Source organism: Protopterus annectens, chromosome 10.part0 (genome assembly GCF_019279795.1).
Source record: "Protopterus annectens isolate FY-2018-M chromosome 10.part0, PAN1.0, whole genome shotgun sequence".
Lineage (NCBI taxonomy): Eukaryota > Metazoa > Chordata > Ceratodontiformes > Protopteridae > Protopterus > Protopterus annectens.
In genome coordinates this window covers 1,762,670,998-1,762,687,621 of record NC_056744.1, presented here as the reverse complement: position 1 = coordinate 1,762,687,621, position 16,624 = coordinate 1,762,670,998, and the positions used below count along the sequence as shown (strand labels likewise).

Sequence of the window (16,624 nt, the reverse complement as noted above, 5' to 3'; positions counted from 1 at the left end):
TGGGGTAACTATTAAATCTGTAAGAAGTGAGGGAAGAGAGTACAAAAAAATATTGTAATATCCCCAAGGAATGGGCATATCTTTAAAAATCCAAAAAGGCCCTCTCTTAACTATGAGCTATAATAAATGCAAACACTTTTTCACACAGCACAGTTAACTGCATACAAAATATAGGGACAGTTAACTGGGTCATCAACTGAAATGGTGGTAGAACTTGTATTGTGACTGAGGCACTTAATGAAGCACAAGATTTTAACCACTCACTAGTGCTTATGAACTAGTGCAACTAAGTAATATGTGCAGAGGACACGATCTGTAAATATGGCATATTTATACAAAGCTGTGCTCTTGAAAGAATGTTGGTAATGTTTTCAGTTTAAACTGACCCTTGCTCTTTCCTTCTTTTGCGCAGGTGCTGTCTCTTTCAGTCTGTAAACACACACTATATCAGTTCCTACAGCGTCATACTGTGAGCCCTTGTATTGTACATCGGTTGCTACCAATCCTGGGATACACAAAGTACAAAGTCACGAGTGTGTGAAGTGGATGTGTAGTGATAAAGGAACATAACTGCAGTGTTTGGAAAAATACTTGCATTCACAGAATGACCTGATCCTCCTAAAAATGACTTCATTCACAGAATGACCTGATCCTCCTAAAAATGACTTCTCGCCTTTCTTTGTGGAAAAATCTTCTTCTGCTGCCGTGCACTTGGCACTAATCTAGGCTGAAGGACACTCTAGCTTCCTTTCATTATGCCTGAAGAACACCCACATCACCTGAAGAGAAATGAATGGCCTACTGCACAAGATATGAAATCTGGAGAGAAGGCTAGCCTGCAGGTGCAACTGTGCAACAAGGCACCAAGGATCATGCACAACAGAGGCATGGAGCTTGCATAGTTTTTGTGCCATGAGAGATGCAGAAAGAAGTCGATGAACTCTGAAAATAACTATCTACATTACAGAATTGCAAATAAAAAGGAGTAAACGATCCATTTTTGTCTGCGAAGGGGAGAAACCTTTTGAATACAGACTGCACAGTGAAGCAAAATTTTTTTGGGGGGGGGGGGGGGTGAGGCAGGGTTTCCTTTTCAGCTCTTTTGCCCTGCAGTTTTTATAACAGAACTCTGAAAAGTCTGATTACAGTCACAGACAGCTAAGGACCTGAATGGCCTTCGAAAATACAGTACTAAAAGGGTAAAAAGGGCGTAACTCTGGATATGTTGCTACAGAAAATGTATAAATATATTTATTTAACATGGATTTTAGAAACAATATTTTTTTACAAAAGAAAAACCCTTTCCTAAAACGAGTTTTCATGGGCTGCTTAGACTGTGCATGTAAATGGTAACTGCCATTTAGCTGATCCTCCAGTGCATGGATGGTGTGTAATACTGTTCCATGGTTTTTTGTGCAGTAGCAGCAACAGTGATGTATGTGGTACGATTCCCTGCACGAATGATGTCTTAGTCTTCACTCTTTTATACTGTGGGGATAGAAGGTGATGACAAGTATGTACATGTATAGGAGACACACTATCCATTATATTATACGTCTATGCAACAAATGGACACACACCCACACTCTGGTTTACTGGGTACCATATTGTCCATCACGCTTGCTTTGTACAGTTAATAGGCTTGCTTTGGTCTGTGGTGGGGGTTAATGCCAAGACTTGATTCTCCCCAGTATATGGAATGGGGGGGGGGTTATTCCCACCATTCCCTGAAGCACATGGATTGAGTGCTACTGCTCTGATTCCCTGCAGCACATGGATGCTATGTGGTATTACTCCACAGTTCCTTGAGTGGTTCCTGAAATTCTTTCCAGCTATACCTGGAAATGTCCCATAATTCCTGCCTTTATCACCTATGATGCTGTTAGCATGGTACAGTTCTGCACTCAGTGCCTTGCATCACTGATCACGTCTCTACAAGTGAGGTCTTTATTGCTACCTGATTTGTCTATAACAGAACTAATCACCCAGCTTTTTTAAGCACTCTTCATTAGTCTTTCACATCCCCAAAGTTCTGATATCTAGTTGTACACAGTCTGAAAAATATATTGTACTCTACTAAACTAGACTTTTAAAACTTGTACACCCCACTCCACTTCTGGATGAATGTAACATAACGCACACTAAGCAACTGATGCAAACATACTGAAAATTTCAACTCTGGTCACCCAAGCAAAATCACTTTATTTGGTTGTACGACACACCTCTTATTTTCCAACATGTACATAAAGACTGTTTCTGGAATGGAATAAAATTTTAAAGAAACAAAGCAGGTCTTGGAACTGGTGATATTTGCAAGCTTTGAGATGGTCATTCCCATGTTTAACAGCAAACGTTTCATTGGCTAATTAGCTAGAAGATAATGAAAGGATAGTGCACAGTAAGTACTCACTGCCAGAATTACCAGTACTCTGGTGCGTTTCTTGTATGGGATCACATGATGAAATCTGTACATTTCATACCTGTAAGCTATCATGTCAAAATAGTTGGCTAGGTTGGAGCCATAAACTCTCTGAAATTAATAATCATACATGATGTGCTGTCCAGAGAGCTTGAATTAACCGTGAAGTTCAGAAAATAAATGTCCGTCTGTCCTCTGTGCCTCTCTTCATACTTTCTCTTCACCTTTTCTGCCCACCTTCCTTGGTCAAAGCTACAGAACCGCTGGATAAATAGCTGACTTAAAAGAAACTTTCTCTGGCAGTAGATCTGGAAACTGGGTCTCTGTTGGTATACACTGGTGTACTATTTCCAGTGAGTCATGTTTTGGAAGTATAGCCTAGGAGAATAAAAAAAGCTAGTTATGCCATGAACAAAAGCTGAATCAGAAATGTTGCTCTTAACTGCTTTCTTTTTAGGTTGAAGAAATCCTTCCTACAGTGAAACCGCAGTTATTCACCTCCACAAAATATAATCTTTTTTGTGTATAAATTTCATCTGTTCCCATCAATCGCACACAGTATTCCTCTTGGGTCATCATATCTGTGTTCTCCAAGTAGCTGTCTACACAGCACTTGATAAAGAAGGCTTGTGACTTGGGCTGATGTCACATTACAAAATGTTCTGTACTACATGTATTAAAAGTTCAGTACAGCTGCAGTACGTATCACACCCAGAACTGCTCATGCTTAATCTTAACCTGAAGGGGGGATATATCACCAGACAGTCTCTGTAGTCCTTCCAGAACTAGCTGTCTGGAAGTTTCACTTGCCCTGGTGATGAGGCAGCCCACCATGAAAATTCGGATACATTTATGCAGTTATATTTCCTCACTTGCTTTATCAGTTGGGGGAGGCAGAAGAAATACAGCTGTAGAAGATGCTAGTACTTTTCATGGGGCAGTCGGTGAAATTATACATCCGTCTGGAAACACTGTAAAGTAACCCTGCATTAATAAATAACAACTATAGCTATACAAAGAAGAAACTATATCTATATAAAAAAAAAAACTCAAAGGGAGCATGGGGGTCAGATATAGCAAACTGCTCCCAAAGTCTGTTGGTGTACACTGGTGTACTATCTTCAGAGTCATTTTAAAAGTAGTCTGCTTCAAGGTTCAGAGGGATGGAGCCCCAGACTATGACCCAAATGTTGGTGTTGAACTGCTGGCACTGATGCAGGAGGCTCTAATGACTGGTAAGTAGAATGAGAAAACAATGTCTTCTCACCTCTTCCATAAGAGTCCTGGGTGATGTCACATAGATTGGTCATGAATACAGATGGTGATACTGCAGATGTGTTTAGTAGTTGCTGTAGTGTAACCTAAATAAGCACATCACCATGCTGGTGGGGGCACTTTATCCATGGTGCCTACTGCATGCCCATTTCCTGTAGTAAGCCAGCATGCTATAGGAAATTAATGCTGACCTTAGCAATACTGGGCACACAGGAGTGTTGGACAGGAGTTTCTGCAGTACCAAAAAGTGAATCATTACTTGGGTACAAGTGCCAAAAACAGTAAATCAAGTTCGGTACAATTCATGCAGTACCTAGTTTTACCCTAGAATACCTTTTAAATGTGCTGACAAAGCTATTGATGTAGCTACTTCCCTGGCAGAAGAAGCTATATTAACTCTAAAGGATTTTATTCTATTTTTCAAAGTAAAGGATGTTGCACTTCACCAGTGTGTTGGATAATGCCTGGTTACCGATGGGCCTTGTTGTCCCTCCATTAAGGAGAAAAATGTTCATTTTTTATTTATTTCAATTTGTCAACTAATGTAGTCTGTTTTCAGGTTAAGTCTGAGCATAAAAAAGTGTGACAGACATTACAATAAAACAAACCTGGAATAAGAACAACACACACACACACACACACACACACACACACCCCCTACAGAATAGTTCAGAATTCCTCTCACCACAAGGTTAGTATGATGAGGAGAAAAAGTGCTGGAGATTGTATATGCTTTACACATGACTGTCTGTACTATTCAAAGAATGAGTTGACATAAGAGGCTAGAGCTGTCAGGCAATGTTAGTGTAGTAGTATATAGGCTAGAGCTGTCAGGCAATGTTAGTGTAGTAGTACATAGGTGATAGTAAAGAGGGGGTGCTCTGTAATTTCAGGCAGTTGGTCCTGTTCTATGGCATTTGCAGATTGTATCATTATGTAAGAAGTTTCTGAGATCATAAGCTAGATGATATACAAGAAATGTTCTTTATTAGAAAAGCTGGAACAGATTCCCATACTTGTGGACCCTGGATGGAGAAGCTGTAGTCCATGCAGTGCAGTTTGGTGCTTTGGTATCTGTATGGATGGTAGTAGGGGGGGGATCTAGGATGGCAGGTAGTACTGTGGGAAGATAAACTGGCAATAAAATAGAGAAGGAATTGCGATTTAATTTGAACAGCTTGATGGAAGCTTAATTCTGAGAGACTAGGAACCAGCGTGCTTCTGTCATGACTAGATGATAGTGGTGTTTCTTGGAGCTGCAGTAATGAATTTGCAAATGTTGTTTGCAGTGACTTACAAAGAAAGATTTTTTTCTAGGAGGCTGACGCTACAACTGGGAGCTAGATATTCAACTTTTGGGAGGAATATACTTTACCAACTGCATTTCTGCCTCTCTGGGACAGATACTGAAATCTATTTCAGCCCCCGAAAAAAATAGCGACAGGTTGTTCATTATTTGCCAGTCCTTGGATAATCTGGGAAGCTTGCATTTGGTATTGGATACCATTACTATATACTTAATTTTTATGGGTCAAAACAGAGTTACCTAAGGTCTTCCTGGGTATGATTTTTGGACTGAGGCGTGGGAAAAGGTGGAATCTGTATCACCATCATCTTTGTATAGGATAAGGTATATGGGGAAGATCTGCAGGTAGAGTTGATTAACAAAAAGGGAAAAGGACTGATCTTGTCGTACCCTTATTGCTGGTGGGTGGAGTCAGGCTTGAGATGACAGAGTTGGAGTTTCCTACTTGGACTGTGAAAATGAACGTTACATACTTACCAGACCCATGTTGTCTGATTTTTCATCTGGTTCAAGCATATAGGGTTCTCTGATCAGACCTTGGCATCAACTTTGAAGCTTCTTCAGAGCCAAAGCTCTGACTCCTCCCCTACCCACAATTCCCTGTACTCCATCTTAGTTGCTTGGATCGACTGCCCACCTCTCCTCTATCGGAACCATCCTGTAGAAGGAAACCCTAAGCAAGGTATTCTCAACCTGATGAGGAATAATGAGCACAGTCTCATATGACTATGCACAGACAGAAAATGAACGTCCACTTGATCATCTCAAAGCCATAAGTGACCATCAGGAGGGGGGCAGAAGGGAGTTTGAACTGGAAAAGAATCTGACAACATGGATATAATATTTTGGTAAGTACATAACTTTTGTATCCAATGCTGTCTATTTTTGTCCATTTCAAACGTATGGGACAGAATCCCAAGCTGTCAAACTGGGATAGTGTCATGGAAGGACATTCCTGAGTATGGTGGAACCAAACTCTTGAGTATGGTGGAACCAAAGGAAGAACGTGATCTGGATTGAGTACCAGGTTATAGTGAGAGACAAAGGTGTGTACCATAGTCCAAATGCCCACAGCATCAATGGATAGTCCTCTGTGAACCGCTGTCTGTGTGGAAACTGCCCTAGTTGAACTTTTTGAATGAGCAACTGATCGCCTCTTTTGAAACGTTTTGCTCTGCAAATGTAGAATCTGAGCTGCCTGTGGACATCTAACTTAAGCAACAAGTATTCTCCTTTGTTTGAATATCTGGGGAAAAACACAGGCAAGTTTATGGATAGATTTTGATTTACTTCGGATGCCACCTTAGGAATAAAGGATGTGTTGATTCTAAGGGAAATGGCTTTCTGAAATAGTAGCTACGGCTTACATGAGAGCCTGTAACTCTGAGATTCATCTGTCTGATGTTACTATCACTGGGAAGATTGTTTTCCAATTAAGAAATTTTAGATGTGCTGTGGTTGTGGGTTCAAATGGAGACTGCATCAGAGCTTGTAATATAATGGTGATGCCCCATGGAGGGGCTGGGTCTCTAATGGGAGGTCTTAGAAAGGTACCTTTCAGAAAGGTGTTGCCAGATCACTGAAAATGTCCATGTCTTTACGTCAAGCACCATCTTCTGGAATTGTCGACAACTCCACCTTGATGGTGGCACAGCTGGAACCTTTATCAAAGAGGTCAGATACTAACTCTAGTATGGATGAAAATGGATCCAGGTCTGTAGAGGAGGCCCAAATAGAAAATCTCCAGTTTGTAACCAGCCAAACTCTCACAACACAAAAAAACAGTAGATCAAACCAAAATCCGGCACAATGAAGGTTGTCCAATGTAGGCAAAAAAGGTAGCAGTTGAGTTAGTAAAAACGAAGATTTATTTCCAGCAAATAAAGGCCATCAACAACGAACATCACCAAATCCTTGGTATACGATATAGTACAGGATACAAAGATAAAGATTGAGCGCTTTCGTCTCCACCACAGGAGACTTCTTCAGAATAAAGTTTGATAAATATAGTTTGCCTTATATACAAATTGCACTCCCTCATAAATCCATTTGATTGTTAACTTATTAATCAATTAAATAATTAAATAATCTATTCTGCATTCTTACCAGTTAAAATAACTAAGCAATGTTTTGCCTTAGTTTGTATACACAGTGCCCAAAGTGAGCTAAAGCTACATTTGGTAGCGTTTTCATTGTTTTACTTTTAAATTAATACAGTGATAACATGAAACGAAAAAGTTGTTAAAAAGCAGAATTGCAATAAACAATAAAATTAATCATTTTCATCTCAACTTCATATATACAAGCCCTAAAAAGTGTTTTTTTTTTCATGAGACCAGCACGTACTACCATAGATCAAATAAATTATATAAATTATTAAACATCCTTAAAAAGCTACGAGTGTGGTGTGTTATTGCTTCTAAAATATGTCGTTTTTAAATCAAGTTCCTTAGCCCACTGAACATGCATTGATACGCTAACTGTTATGTTGGGCAATCTCCAGCACTTCACTTTACATCTTTCTTGTTGCTTTTAGAGCACTGAGGATATAAAGTAAACGGTTAAAATTTTAGTAGTGTGTAATGTGTAATTGAGGATGACCAGCCTCAAACCCATAGTGTACACAAGGCAGATCCCTTTCGATCAAATAATCACTTAGATTGAGAACCTAGCTATCGGCCACATTGAATATAATTAAAAAATGCATGTATATGTATATAGTTAAAAAATGTGTGCATACAAAAGTGTATAATGTTATAAATACACTGAAAAGTGTTATAAAAAAATATTATAAAAAGTATTATAACCCCCCCCCCCCCCCGTGGGTGTTAATAATTAGATAAACCATTTAAATATACATACATCCAAGTATATAAATCATATATAAATACATATAAAATACATAAATATATAAATAAGTAGATAAATAAATAAGAAATTTTAATAAATAAATATAAATGTATGTATATGTCTTGTATATAATATATATTCCATATAAAAATGTTAACACAATATTACTGTTTTGGTTGTGAAACATTAATAAAATTAATAAAATTTATGAAATGTTTATGACGTATTAATAAAATGTTTGTACAAGCATGATGTTGTACTAGTGATCCTAACATAGTTTTATTATCACCTTAAAAAACAGGGAATTTTGTATTTTGTTCCAACAATAACAGTATTGTTTAAGATGGAATATAAGAATCCACTCCATCCTTGTTCCTGCTATATCCCTTTAGTTATTTTGGGGTCTGTGGCTAAAATCTTCAATGCTGGGGTGATGGAAACGTGATCATTCAGGCCTTTGCCACAACTTGAATCAAGCCTGAGTTGCCATATCATTTCCCTGTATTCAATCTTGGTTTCCCAATCACCCCCCCCTGTCTGGGTATGGCACCACCTCTAAAACCCAGAACTTAAAATTGGCCTTTTCACATTTATTAGCATGTCTGTAAAGTGCATTATTCTCATTTTTTCTATTTATATCCCGTATATGCTCATAAATTCTATTCCGAAGTAACCTCTCTGTTTTACCAACGTAAAAACTCTCACATGCCACGCAAATGACAAGGTATACCAGGCCCTTAGTGTAACAACTACTATAGCAACTAGCCACCAATTTTTGAGGTATACTTGTGATCTTGACCTCCTTCTTATTGAGTATATAGCAACATTGTCCACACCTTCCACATTTGTGTGTTCCTCGTTTCCTATTAGTACCCAATGTTGTATTTCCTTTTCTTTCCAAAATATTCTTAATGTTGCAGTTTCTCCTATAACTAAACCTCAACTTACTCCTAAAAACATCCGTTTTGGTGGCTGTGTTTTTAAACATATTCCAAGTTTCATGTATCCCCCTGTTTAACCAGTTGGTTCCATAGTAATATGTGGTAATTAAATAGGGTGTCAGTTTCACTTCAACCTCTCTACCCTCTGTCGCAAACAAATTCACTTGGTTGCTTCCAATAATTGTTACCACCTCCTGATGCCCGATATTACTTAGAAGGGGTTGATATCTGGTACTCCTGCCTGTTATCACATATTCCTTGACCGAATGGATAAGATTGCTAGGGTACCCCCTTTCCCTAAAAAGTTTTTCCAGGTATTTAATTTCTTTTAAAAAATCCTCCTCATCTGATATCATTCTGGCCATTCTAATCATCTGGCCTTTAACGATGTTCCTTTTTAATTGTATGGGGTGGTCACTTTGGTAATGCAAGTAGGAATTTGAAAAATGTTCTTTTCTGTATATTTTAGATTTGTACCTCTTGTTAGTCCTGTCTTAATAAGCTCAACGTCCAGAAAATGTATTACTTCTGTTTCTATCTCATATGTAAACTTTAAAAATAACGTTGTAGCATTAATATAATTTATAAACTCTTCAATTTGGTCCCTTGTTCCCTCCCAGAAAATAAAAATATCGTCCAGGAACCTGTAGTATTGTGCTATATATGAGTTATATCCACTTTTAAAAACAAATTCTCTCTCCCAGTATAACATAATAATGTTTGCATATACGGGTGCACAGGCCGAACCCATAGCCACTCCTTCTTTCTGATGATAATAGTCCCCTTCAAAATATATAAAATTATATTTAAGCACCATTTCCATATTTCCCAATACGTTCCTAAATTCACAGGGTGTAAGCCAATCCATCTCCACCAAGATGTTTTCAAACCATTCTAATCCAATTTTTTGAGGTATCACTGTAAATAGTTCTTTTACATCTATTGTTATAAAAAACATTTCCTCCTTAAACTCCATTTTATTAATTTTGCCTAAAAAATCCCAGGAATCCTTTAAGATATGCTTCCATCTAGAGTAAATTTCCTTGGTCATGACATCCACATAAATGGCCATAGGCTGTGTCTTGGAGCCCTGTGATGCCACAATAGGCCTCAAGGGTGGATCTTGAATACATTTGTGCGTTTTTGGGATTCCAAAGATGCCTGGAATCACCGGTTTGATCACTTTCAAATATTTGTATAGTGCCAGATCTATCAAACCAGTAAAGAGGTTGTCCTCTAAAATTAAATCTATTTTCTGGTAAAAAATATTAATTTCATTTTTGGTCACAATACTATAATTGTTATCCTTGTCCAGAATCTCTTTCATTTTTCTAATATATTCCCAAGATTCCATAAACACAACACCCCCTCCCTTGTCTGGTTTCATCACTCGGACACATTTATTGTTGCTTAACTCACGAAGTATTTTTTCTTCCTTTTTGTTCAAATTACACATCTTCCCTGCATTGGCTTTATATTCCATTCTAATTTTGCTCATGACACATTTTTCAAAGTTGGCTATCTCAGGGTGCAGTGGTGGGTTCCACACACTGTGCCTTTTAAAAACAGTCTCATTCACATTGGTGTCCTCACTAAAAATGTGCATAAAGTTTAATTTCCTGGTAAACATTTTAATGTCTAAAATCAATTTGTCTATGCTAGGTCTCCTTGCTGGAACAAATGTAAAACCTTTTGTGAATAAATCAAAGTAATTGTTGTCCAGACACAAGTCAGTATAGTTAAAAATATTAAAATTGTTGTAGGTGTATATAATCTGCCTAGTGTTCTCACTAATTTGAGTATCACTGTGAGCTTTGTCATGGTCTAAACAGTTTAAAAATCCTCTTCCCCCTCGTATCTACCCACATTGTTAGTATCTGTATTAGCTGCCGCTGCGGTAGAGTAGGGTTGTTGTTGCCTATTCCTGATCCTTTCGGATCTCCTCACTTCGTCGACCACCTCCTGACCCTGCATCCTATCCGGGTCTTCATTCCTGACCAGCCTGGGGTATTCCTGATCAAATTGCATTGCTTTTTGGTACCCCACCTTGTTTTGTTGGTACCTGTTTTGTTGATAATTCCTACCTTGTCCATCCTGCCAGTTCCTATCATTCTGAAATGTATTAGGGCAGTAAACTCCTCTACTAGCCCTGGGTACCTGTGGGTTGTGGTAACCACCACTAAAATTTTGCCCTCTAAGGTTTTCTCCCAGAGTATATGCTGTTCCTGCATTATATTCAGATATATCTCTTTCAATTTTTTTAAGTTTCCTGCTAATATTATTGTTAGTGTAAGTGTCAGTATCATGCAGTACTCTATAATACACTTGTTTGTATTCTTCAACAGAAAACAACAAATCGTTCACAATTTCACTATTAAGTTTGTCTATCTCATCTTGGTCTCTTGCATAACCTTGAGATTGCGCCTAGTCATAGCTTTAAGAACAGATAAACCACACTCGTTGAAAATACTACTTAATTCTTTAAAAAAATCATTATCATTATATACATCATTAGGAAACTTGTTCACCCTGAGTCCTTTGGGTACAATATGATCCTTAATACATTTGTCAAAGTACCAGTTCTCCACAGATAGGGCTTTATATTTAGATAAAAACTTTTTAAACAATTTGCATTTGTCCTTAAATGAAAAAACATTATTTTGCTCCTTACTTCCTGTCGATTCTTTTTCTCTTGGTTTACCAAAGGATTTGTCAAGCCATATGTTAAAATCCATGTCCCTGTATGTATCCCAGCATCGCTTGTCCCTGGCGTGGTTCCCGACGCTGTTAGGTACATAGTCAAGTTCAATATCACTAGGTCCGTTTCCAGCATTTTCTCTCGGGCCTCGCCTGTCCCGTATCCGTTGACTAGTAACTTCATTACCGTTGCGCTTGCTCCTCGGGTCCTTGGGGCTACTCTGTGCACAGGGTATGCCCCCACTACTGCCTGTTTGGATAACGTCTGCTTGGGAGTGCGCCTGAATAACACGCAACAGTTCATTTAGCATGCTGCTACCATCCATCTTCCTCAACAAAGTAAAGAATACACTGCCTCGGACTCCTCGTCACCGGGAGGTTGGGATTCAACTAGTAACCAGCCAAACTCTCAAAACACAAAAAAACAGTGGATCAAACCAAAATCCGGCACAATGAAGGTTGTCCAATGTAGGCAAAAAAGGTAGCATTCGAGTTAGTAAAAACGAAGATTTATTTCCAGCAAATAAAGGCCATCAACAACGAACATCACCAAATCCTTGGTATACCATATAGTACAGGATACAAAGATAAAGATTGAGCGCTTTCGTCTCCACCACAGGAGACTTCTTCAGAATAAAGTTTGATAAATATAGTTTGCCTTGTATACAAATTGCACTCCCTCATAAATCCATTTGATTGTTAAGTTGTTAATCAATTAAATAATCTATTCTGCATTCTTACCAGTTAAAATAACTAAGCAATGTCTTGCCTTAGTTTGTATACACAGTGCCCAAAGTGAGCTATAGCTACATTTGGTAGCGTTTTCATTGTTTTACTTTTAAATTAATACAGTAATAACATGAAACGAAAAAGTTGTTAAAAAGCAGAATTGCAATAAACAATAAAATTAATCATTTTCATCTCAACTTCATATATACAAGCCCTAAAAAGTGTTTTTTTCGTGAGACCAGCACGTACTACCATAGATTAAATAAATTATATCAATTATTAAACATCCTTAAAAAGCTACGAGTGTGGTGTGTTATTGCTTCTAAAATATGTTGTTTTTAAATCAATACATAAATATATAAATAAGTAGATAAATAAATAAGAAATTTTAATAAATAAATATAAATGTATGTATATGTCTTATATATGTCTTATATATATAAATAAATAAATGTTGCCTACATTGGACAACCTTCATTGTGCCGGATTTTGGTTTGATCTACTGTTTTTTTTGAAAATCTCCAGTTTACTCTACTCTGGTAATGTTTTTAGTGGATGGCTTCTGAGAAGCAGAAAGAATATTAACTACTGCAAGGGAAAGCCTGGCATCTCTGGCTATGCTTAAAATTAGAGGAACCATGTGGTTAACTTCATGGATTTCTGATCTGGAGGAGGCAGTCTGGATGGATGGATCAGCAGGTTTGGATAATGATCCAATATCCAAGGGGGGACGTACAAGTAGAGGCCATAGGTAGGGGAACCATGTTTGTTGTGCCAAAAGAGGGGAATGAGGATCACCCTGGCATTGCAGTGTCTTGCTTTCTTTAAGAATTTGTTAATTTGGGGCAAGTGCTTGGAAGGAATACAGCAGGCCTGGGACCAAGTGTGGACCACAGCATCCCTCAGTGACTCTCTCTGTGAAGGTATCGGGGCAAAATACTTGCTGCATTTCTGTTTAAAATAAGATGCAGAAAGGTCTCAGCAAGGTTGGCCACAGTGACTGACTTAATATTAGACGTGCCACTGTAGAATTGAGGAACCACTCGTGAGGCATCAGGACCATTCTGCTCAATTTGTCTGCTAGTACACTGGACAACCCCAGGAAGTGTGCTGCTATCAGAAAGCACTGTGAAGACTTTGCCTGCTGCCAAACTCTTATGACCTCTCAACATAGAGGATAAGAACATGTACCCCCTTGCTTTGTTTGCTGATATACCATATCACTGATGTGCTGTCTGTCTGTGTGGAAATCATTCCCCTGGGAAGGGGGTCCTGAAATGCCTGCAACACTAGTAAAACTCAACTCCAAGACACTGTTGTGAAGATTGACCTGCAATTCCGACCATTTACCTTGGACAATCCTCCCTTTGAAGTGCCCTCCCACCCTAGAAGGGAGGTGTCTGTGGTTACTATTGCAATCAGCAATTCCATCTGGAAAGGATGACGCTGGTTACAGTTGGGAAAGTTACCCACCAAATGATGTTTGCAGACCTGAGTAATTTGAATCTTTGAATGTGAAAGGTGGATGGACTGTACTGCTAAAGTCCACCTCCGCACTCTCTCTTGTATTATCTGGCTAGGGAGAACATTAGAATTGTGGATGCGATGAGGCCTAAAAGATGCAGAACAAATCTTCCTTCGGTGAAGGGTGATGTACTACTTGTAAGGCTGTGACGTGAAGTGACAGAACTTTGGTTTGGGGAAGACTGACAATCTGCTGGGTAGTATCTAGATGGCATCCTATAAAATCTACACTTTGTGTTGGAGTCTGTTGACAATTTGGTAGGTTTACAGTTATTCCTAAGTCAAATAACAACTGGAGCACCTGGTCCAGGTGTTGCGGCAGTAGATGCTTTGGGGTAGCAGTTAGGAACCAATCGTCGAGGTATGGGAAGACTTGCATCCCCAGAAGATAGGTGCTGGAAACACTGCCATGATCTTGAACACCCTTGGGGCTGTGGTGGGACTGAATGGCAGTGCCCAGAATTGGTAGTAATAGTCTCCCAAGTCCCACTGACTGGGCGGAACATCAGAGACTTCTTTTTTAGAGGTGGAAAGAAAAAGGGAATCTAATAGCCTGTGGATATTTTCTATAGCACCCAGGAACTGTGCCAGGCTTGAAGATGCAAAGATAGGCACCCCACCTGATTGTCTCCAGAGTGCAGCAGTTTCGCAATCATTCAGGGGAGCTGACTCTGAATGAGCATACTGGAGGAGGGGATTTGTGTAATAGAACAGAGCGCATTGAATTGAGAAGGACTGTGTCCCTGTGAGTTGACTGGTATCCGGGGTTGAATGGGAATGCATCAATCAAAGCATGTGGTTTACTTCATTATATGACTGTCTGTTTTTATCAATAAATATGTTTTACATTTTCTCAGAGCCTGTTTTATGTGGCATGTAATTTAGTATGCATGATGTGATTGGTTGGGTGCACTTTTTATGAATGAGAGCTTTGGTGTTTTTAAACTGGTCTGAGGAAGCTGTGTAAAGCAGTGAAAGCGCTTACCGTTTATGCACATTGTTTTTATTTTTTCTATTAAAGTGTTGATTCTGCTCTTGGTTATTTATTTATAGGTTTATATATGTATTGTGTACAGGCGGGGGAAAAAAGGATGCATGACTAGTTTCATTAGTATAAGATACATGGCTATCTGGACCATTAAGGATTTTTTTTGTCTATTTGGTCTACACCTTAGTTTTGGCTATTAAATTGCCTTTATTATGTACACCATCTATATTGGTGGAAAAGGTGTACAAAAAACTCTGAGTCAATGGCACCTGTAAGGTAGCTATAATCCAGGTTGACATGTGAAGCATGAGAGAGCAGAAAGTTTGTATTAGCTTAATGAGATTCTGCAAACAGCTTTATATCTAGCATTTCCCACACTTTTGTGTAGCAAGTGAAATGTCACTAGATCCAGTTCCCATTCATTAGCCAGAATTCTGTGTGCTGAAGAAGTCAGCCAATGGGTTGGAAAGGCCAGGGAAACATACTGCTGATACTGCAGACTGTGCTGAATGACTCAGTTCCACATTAGGACTGACTCTCTTGTCAAAGCTGAAATAATCTGCTAACCCTGTTTGTTATTAAAGCCACATTAATGTAGTGGTGTATGTACAGATCGAGGTGGTCTTGATAAAAAACTGCTCTTATAATTATTATGCAGTAGTTTACATGCCTTAACTATCCCTTTAACAATGTCTGGTCTAAACTCTACTAACAAATCCATCAGAACTGGTCTTTCATTTGGCATTTCCATCCCTTTCTCTTTGCCTATACTGTTTCTGTGGCAGAGAAGGCAGTCTCTAACCTGCTGTCCAAACTTCTGCTTAGCCTTATCCTACTCGCCTTTCCCTAGCTAGTTATTTGCTCCCCATTCCTTTTTTTTTTTTTTGCCAGTTTTGTCCACTAAATTTCAGCCCGCTGTTGCCTATTATCTTTACTTGCAGTCATCTCTTTTGACAAGAAGAGAGAATCTTTGTTCCCATGTTTGCTTATTTCTTAGCATCCTTCCTGAAACTGAATGATATTCTGCATGTTTTTCCCTAAAGGGTCTGCATCCAAAATCCTTTTGTCCTTATTCTCACCTCCCTCCAAGTTTCATCACCATTTTCACCGGTGTGTATGTGCCTAAACTGCATAGCTCTAAGTGTCCATTCAAATCAGGCAATCCTAAACCACACAGTCCTGAGGAGGAGGATCAAATTAGCCTATTTAACTCTTGCCCACTTCCCCTCCCAAGAAATTCTTAAACTCTTTTAATTATAGCTCACAACTTCTCTGGTTGATTAAAAAGGACTAAAACATTTTAACTGCCTGTATCGCTGTCTATATCCATAATCAGCAGCTTCCGGGTTCTCATTTTTTCAACTATTTTTGTGTAGTCTATTCCCACATATCCTCAGCTGCCATAACATAATGCTTTTTAATCCATATGCCTAAATTTATAATCTTGTCATATTCCTGTAAATCAGTTCTTGTGTGCGTTAAATAATTTACTGCTATTGTATCTGGTTTATCTTCATTAATTTTACATCCCAAAAAGGCATGAAAGTGTCTCAAAACGCTACACAACACAGATTATTTTCTGGAATTATCAAGTACAACATATCTGCAAATAAAGCTAACTTTTCTTGATTACCATGACAGTTATATTCTTGGAATTTGAGTCCCTTATTTTCTTTGCAAATGGCTCTCAATAAAAAGCAAAAAAAAAAAACTAAAAGGAAAAAGGACACCCTTGCCTGGTTCTTCTATTCAAACACAGCTTGTTGGACAGGAAACCTCCCACCTTAATTGTTGCTTCCAGTTCTTCGTACAACCTCCTAATTAACCCTATTATTTTATTAGGGAATGCAAATATTTCCATTGACCTCCTAAAATACCAGCGGAGTGCCTTCTCT

At 38.6% G+C, this 16,624-nt stretch overlaps 2 protein-coding genes across 6 annotated transcripts in view; one reads left to right on the top strand and one right to left on the bottom strand.

The window, feature by feature from the left end:
- Positions 1–2,287, top strand: part of LOC122813996 (clathrin heavy chain 1-like) — a 139,110-nt gene extending 136,823 nt beyond the window's left edge. For 4 of the 5 annotated variants that reach the window (XM_044086572.1, XM_044086574.1, XM_044086573.1 and 1 more), the window contains one exon: positions 413–2,287. In XM_044086572.1, the coding sequence (XP_043942507.1) occupies positions 413–541 (129 nt within the window). In that variant the 3' untranslated portion in view covers positions 542–2,287. The remainder of the gene's footprint in view (positions 1–412) is intronic. The other variant, XR_006366756.1, reaches the window with a different exon arrangement.
- LOC122814477 (inactive serine/threonine-protein kinase TEX14-like) overlaps positions 2,183–16,624 on the bottom strand; it is a 555,764-nt gene continuing 541,322 nt past the window's right edge. Inside the window, exon 20 of the mRNA XM_044087056.1 lies at positions 2,183–2,797. Coding sequence (XP_043942991.1) covers positions 2,778–2,797 — 20 coding nt within the window. The 3' untranslated portion in view covers positions 2,183–2,777. The remainder of the gene's footprint in view (positions 2,798–16,624) is intronic.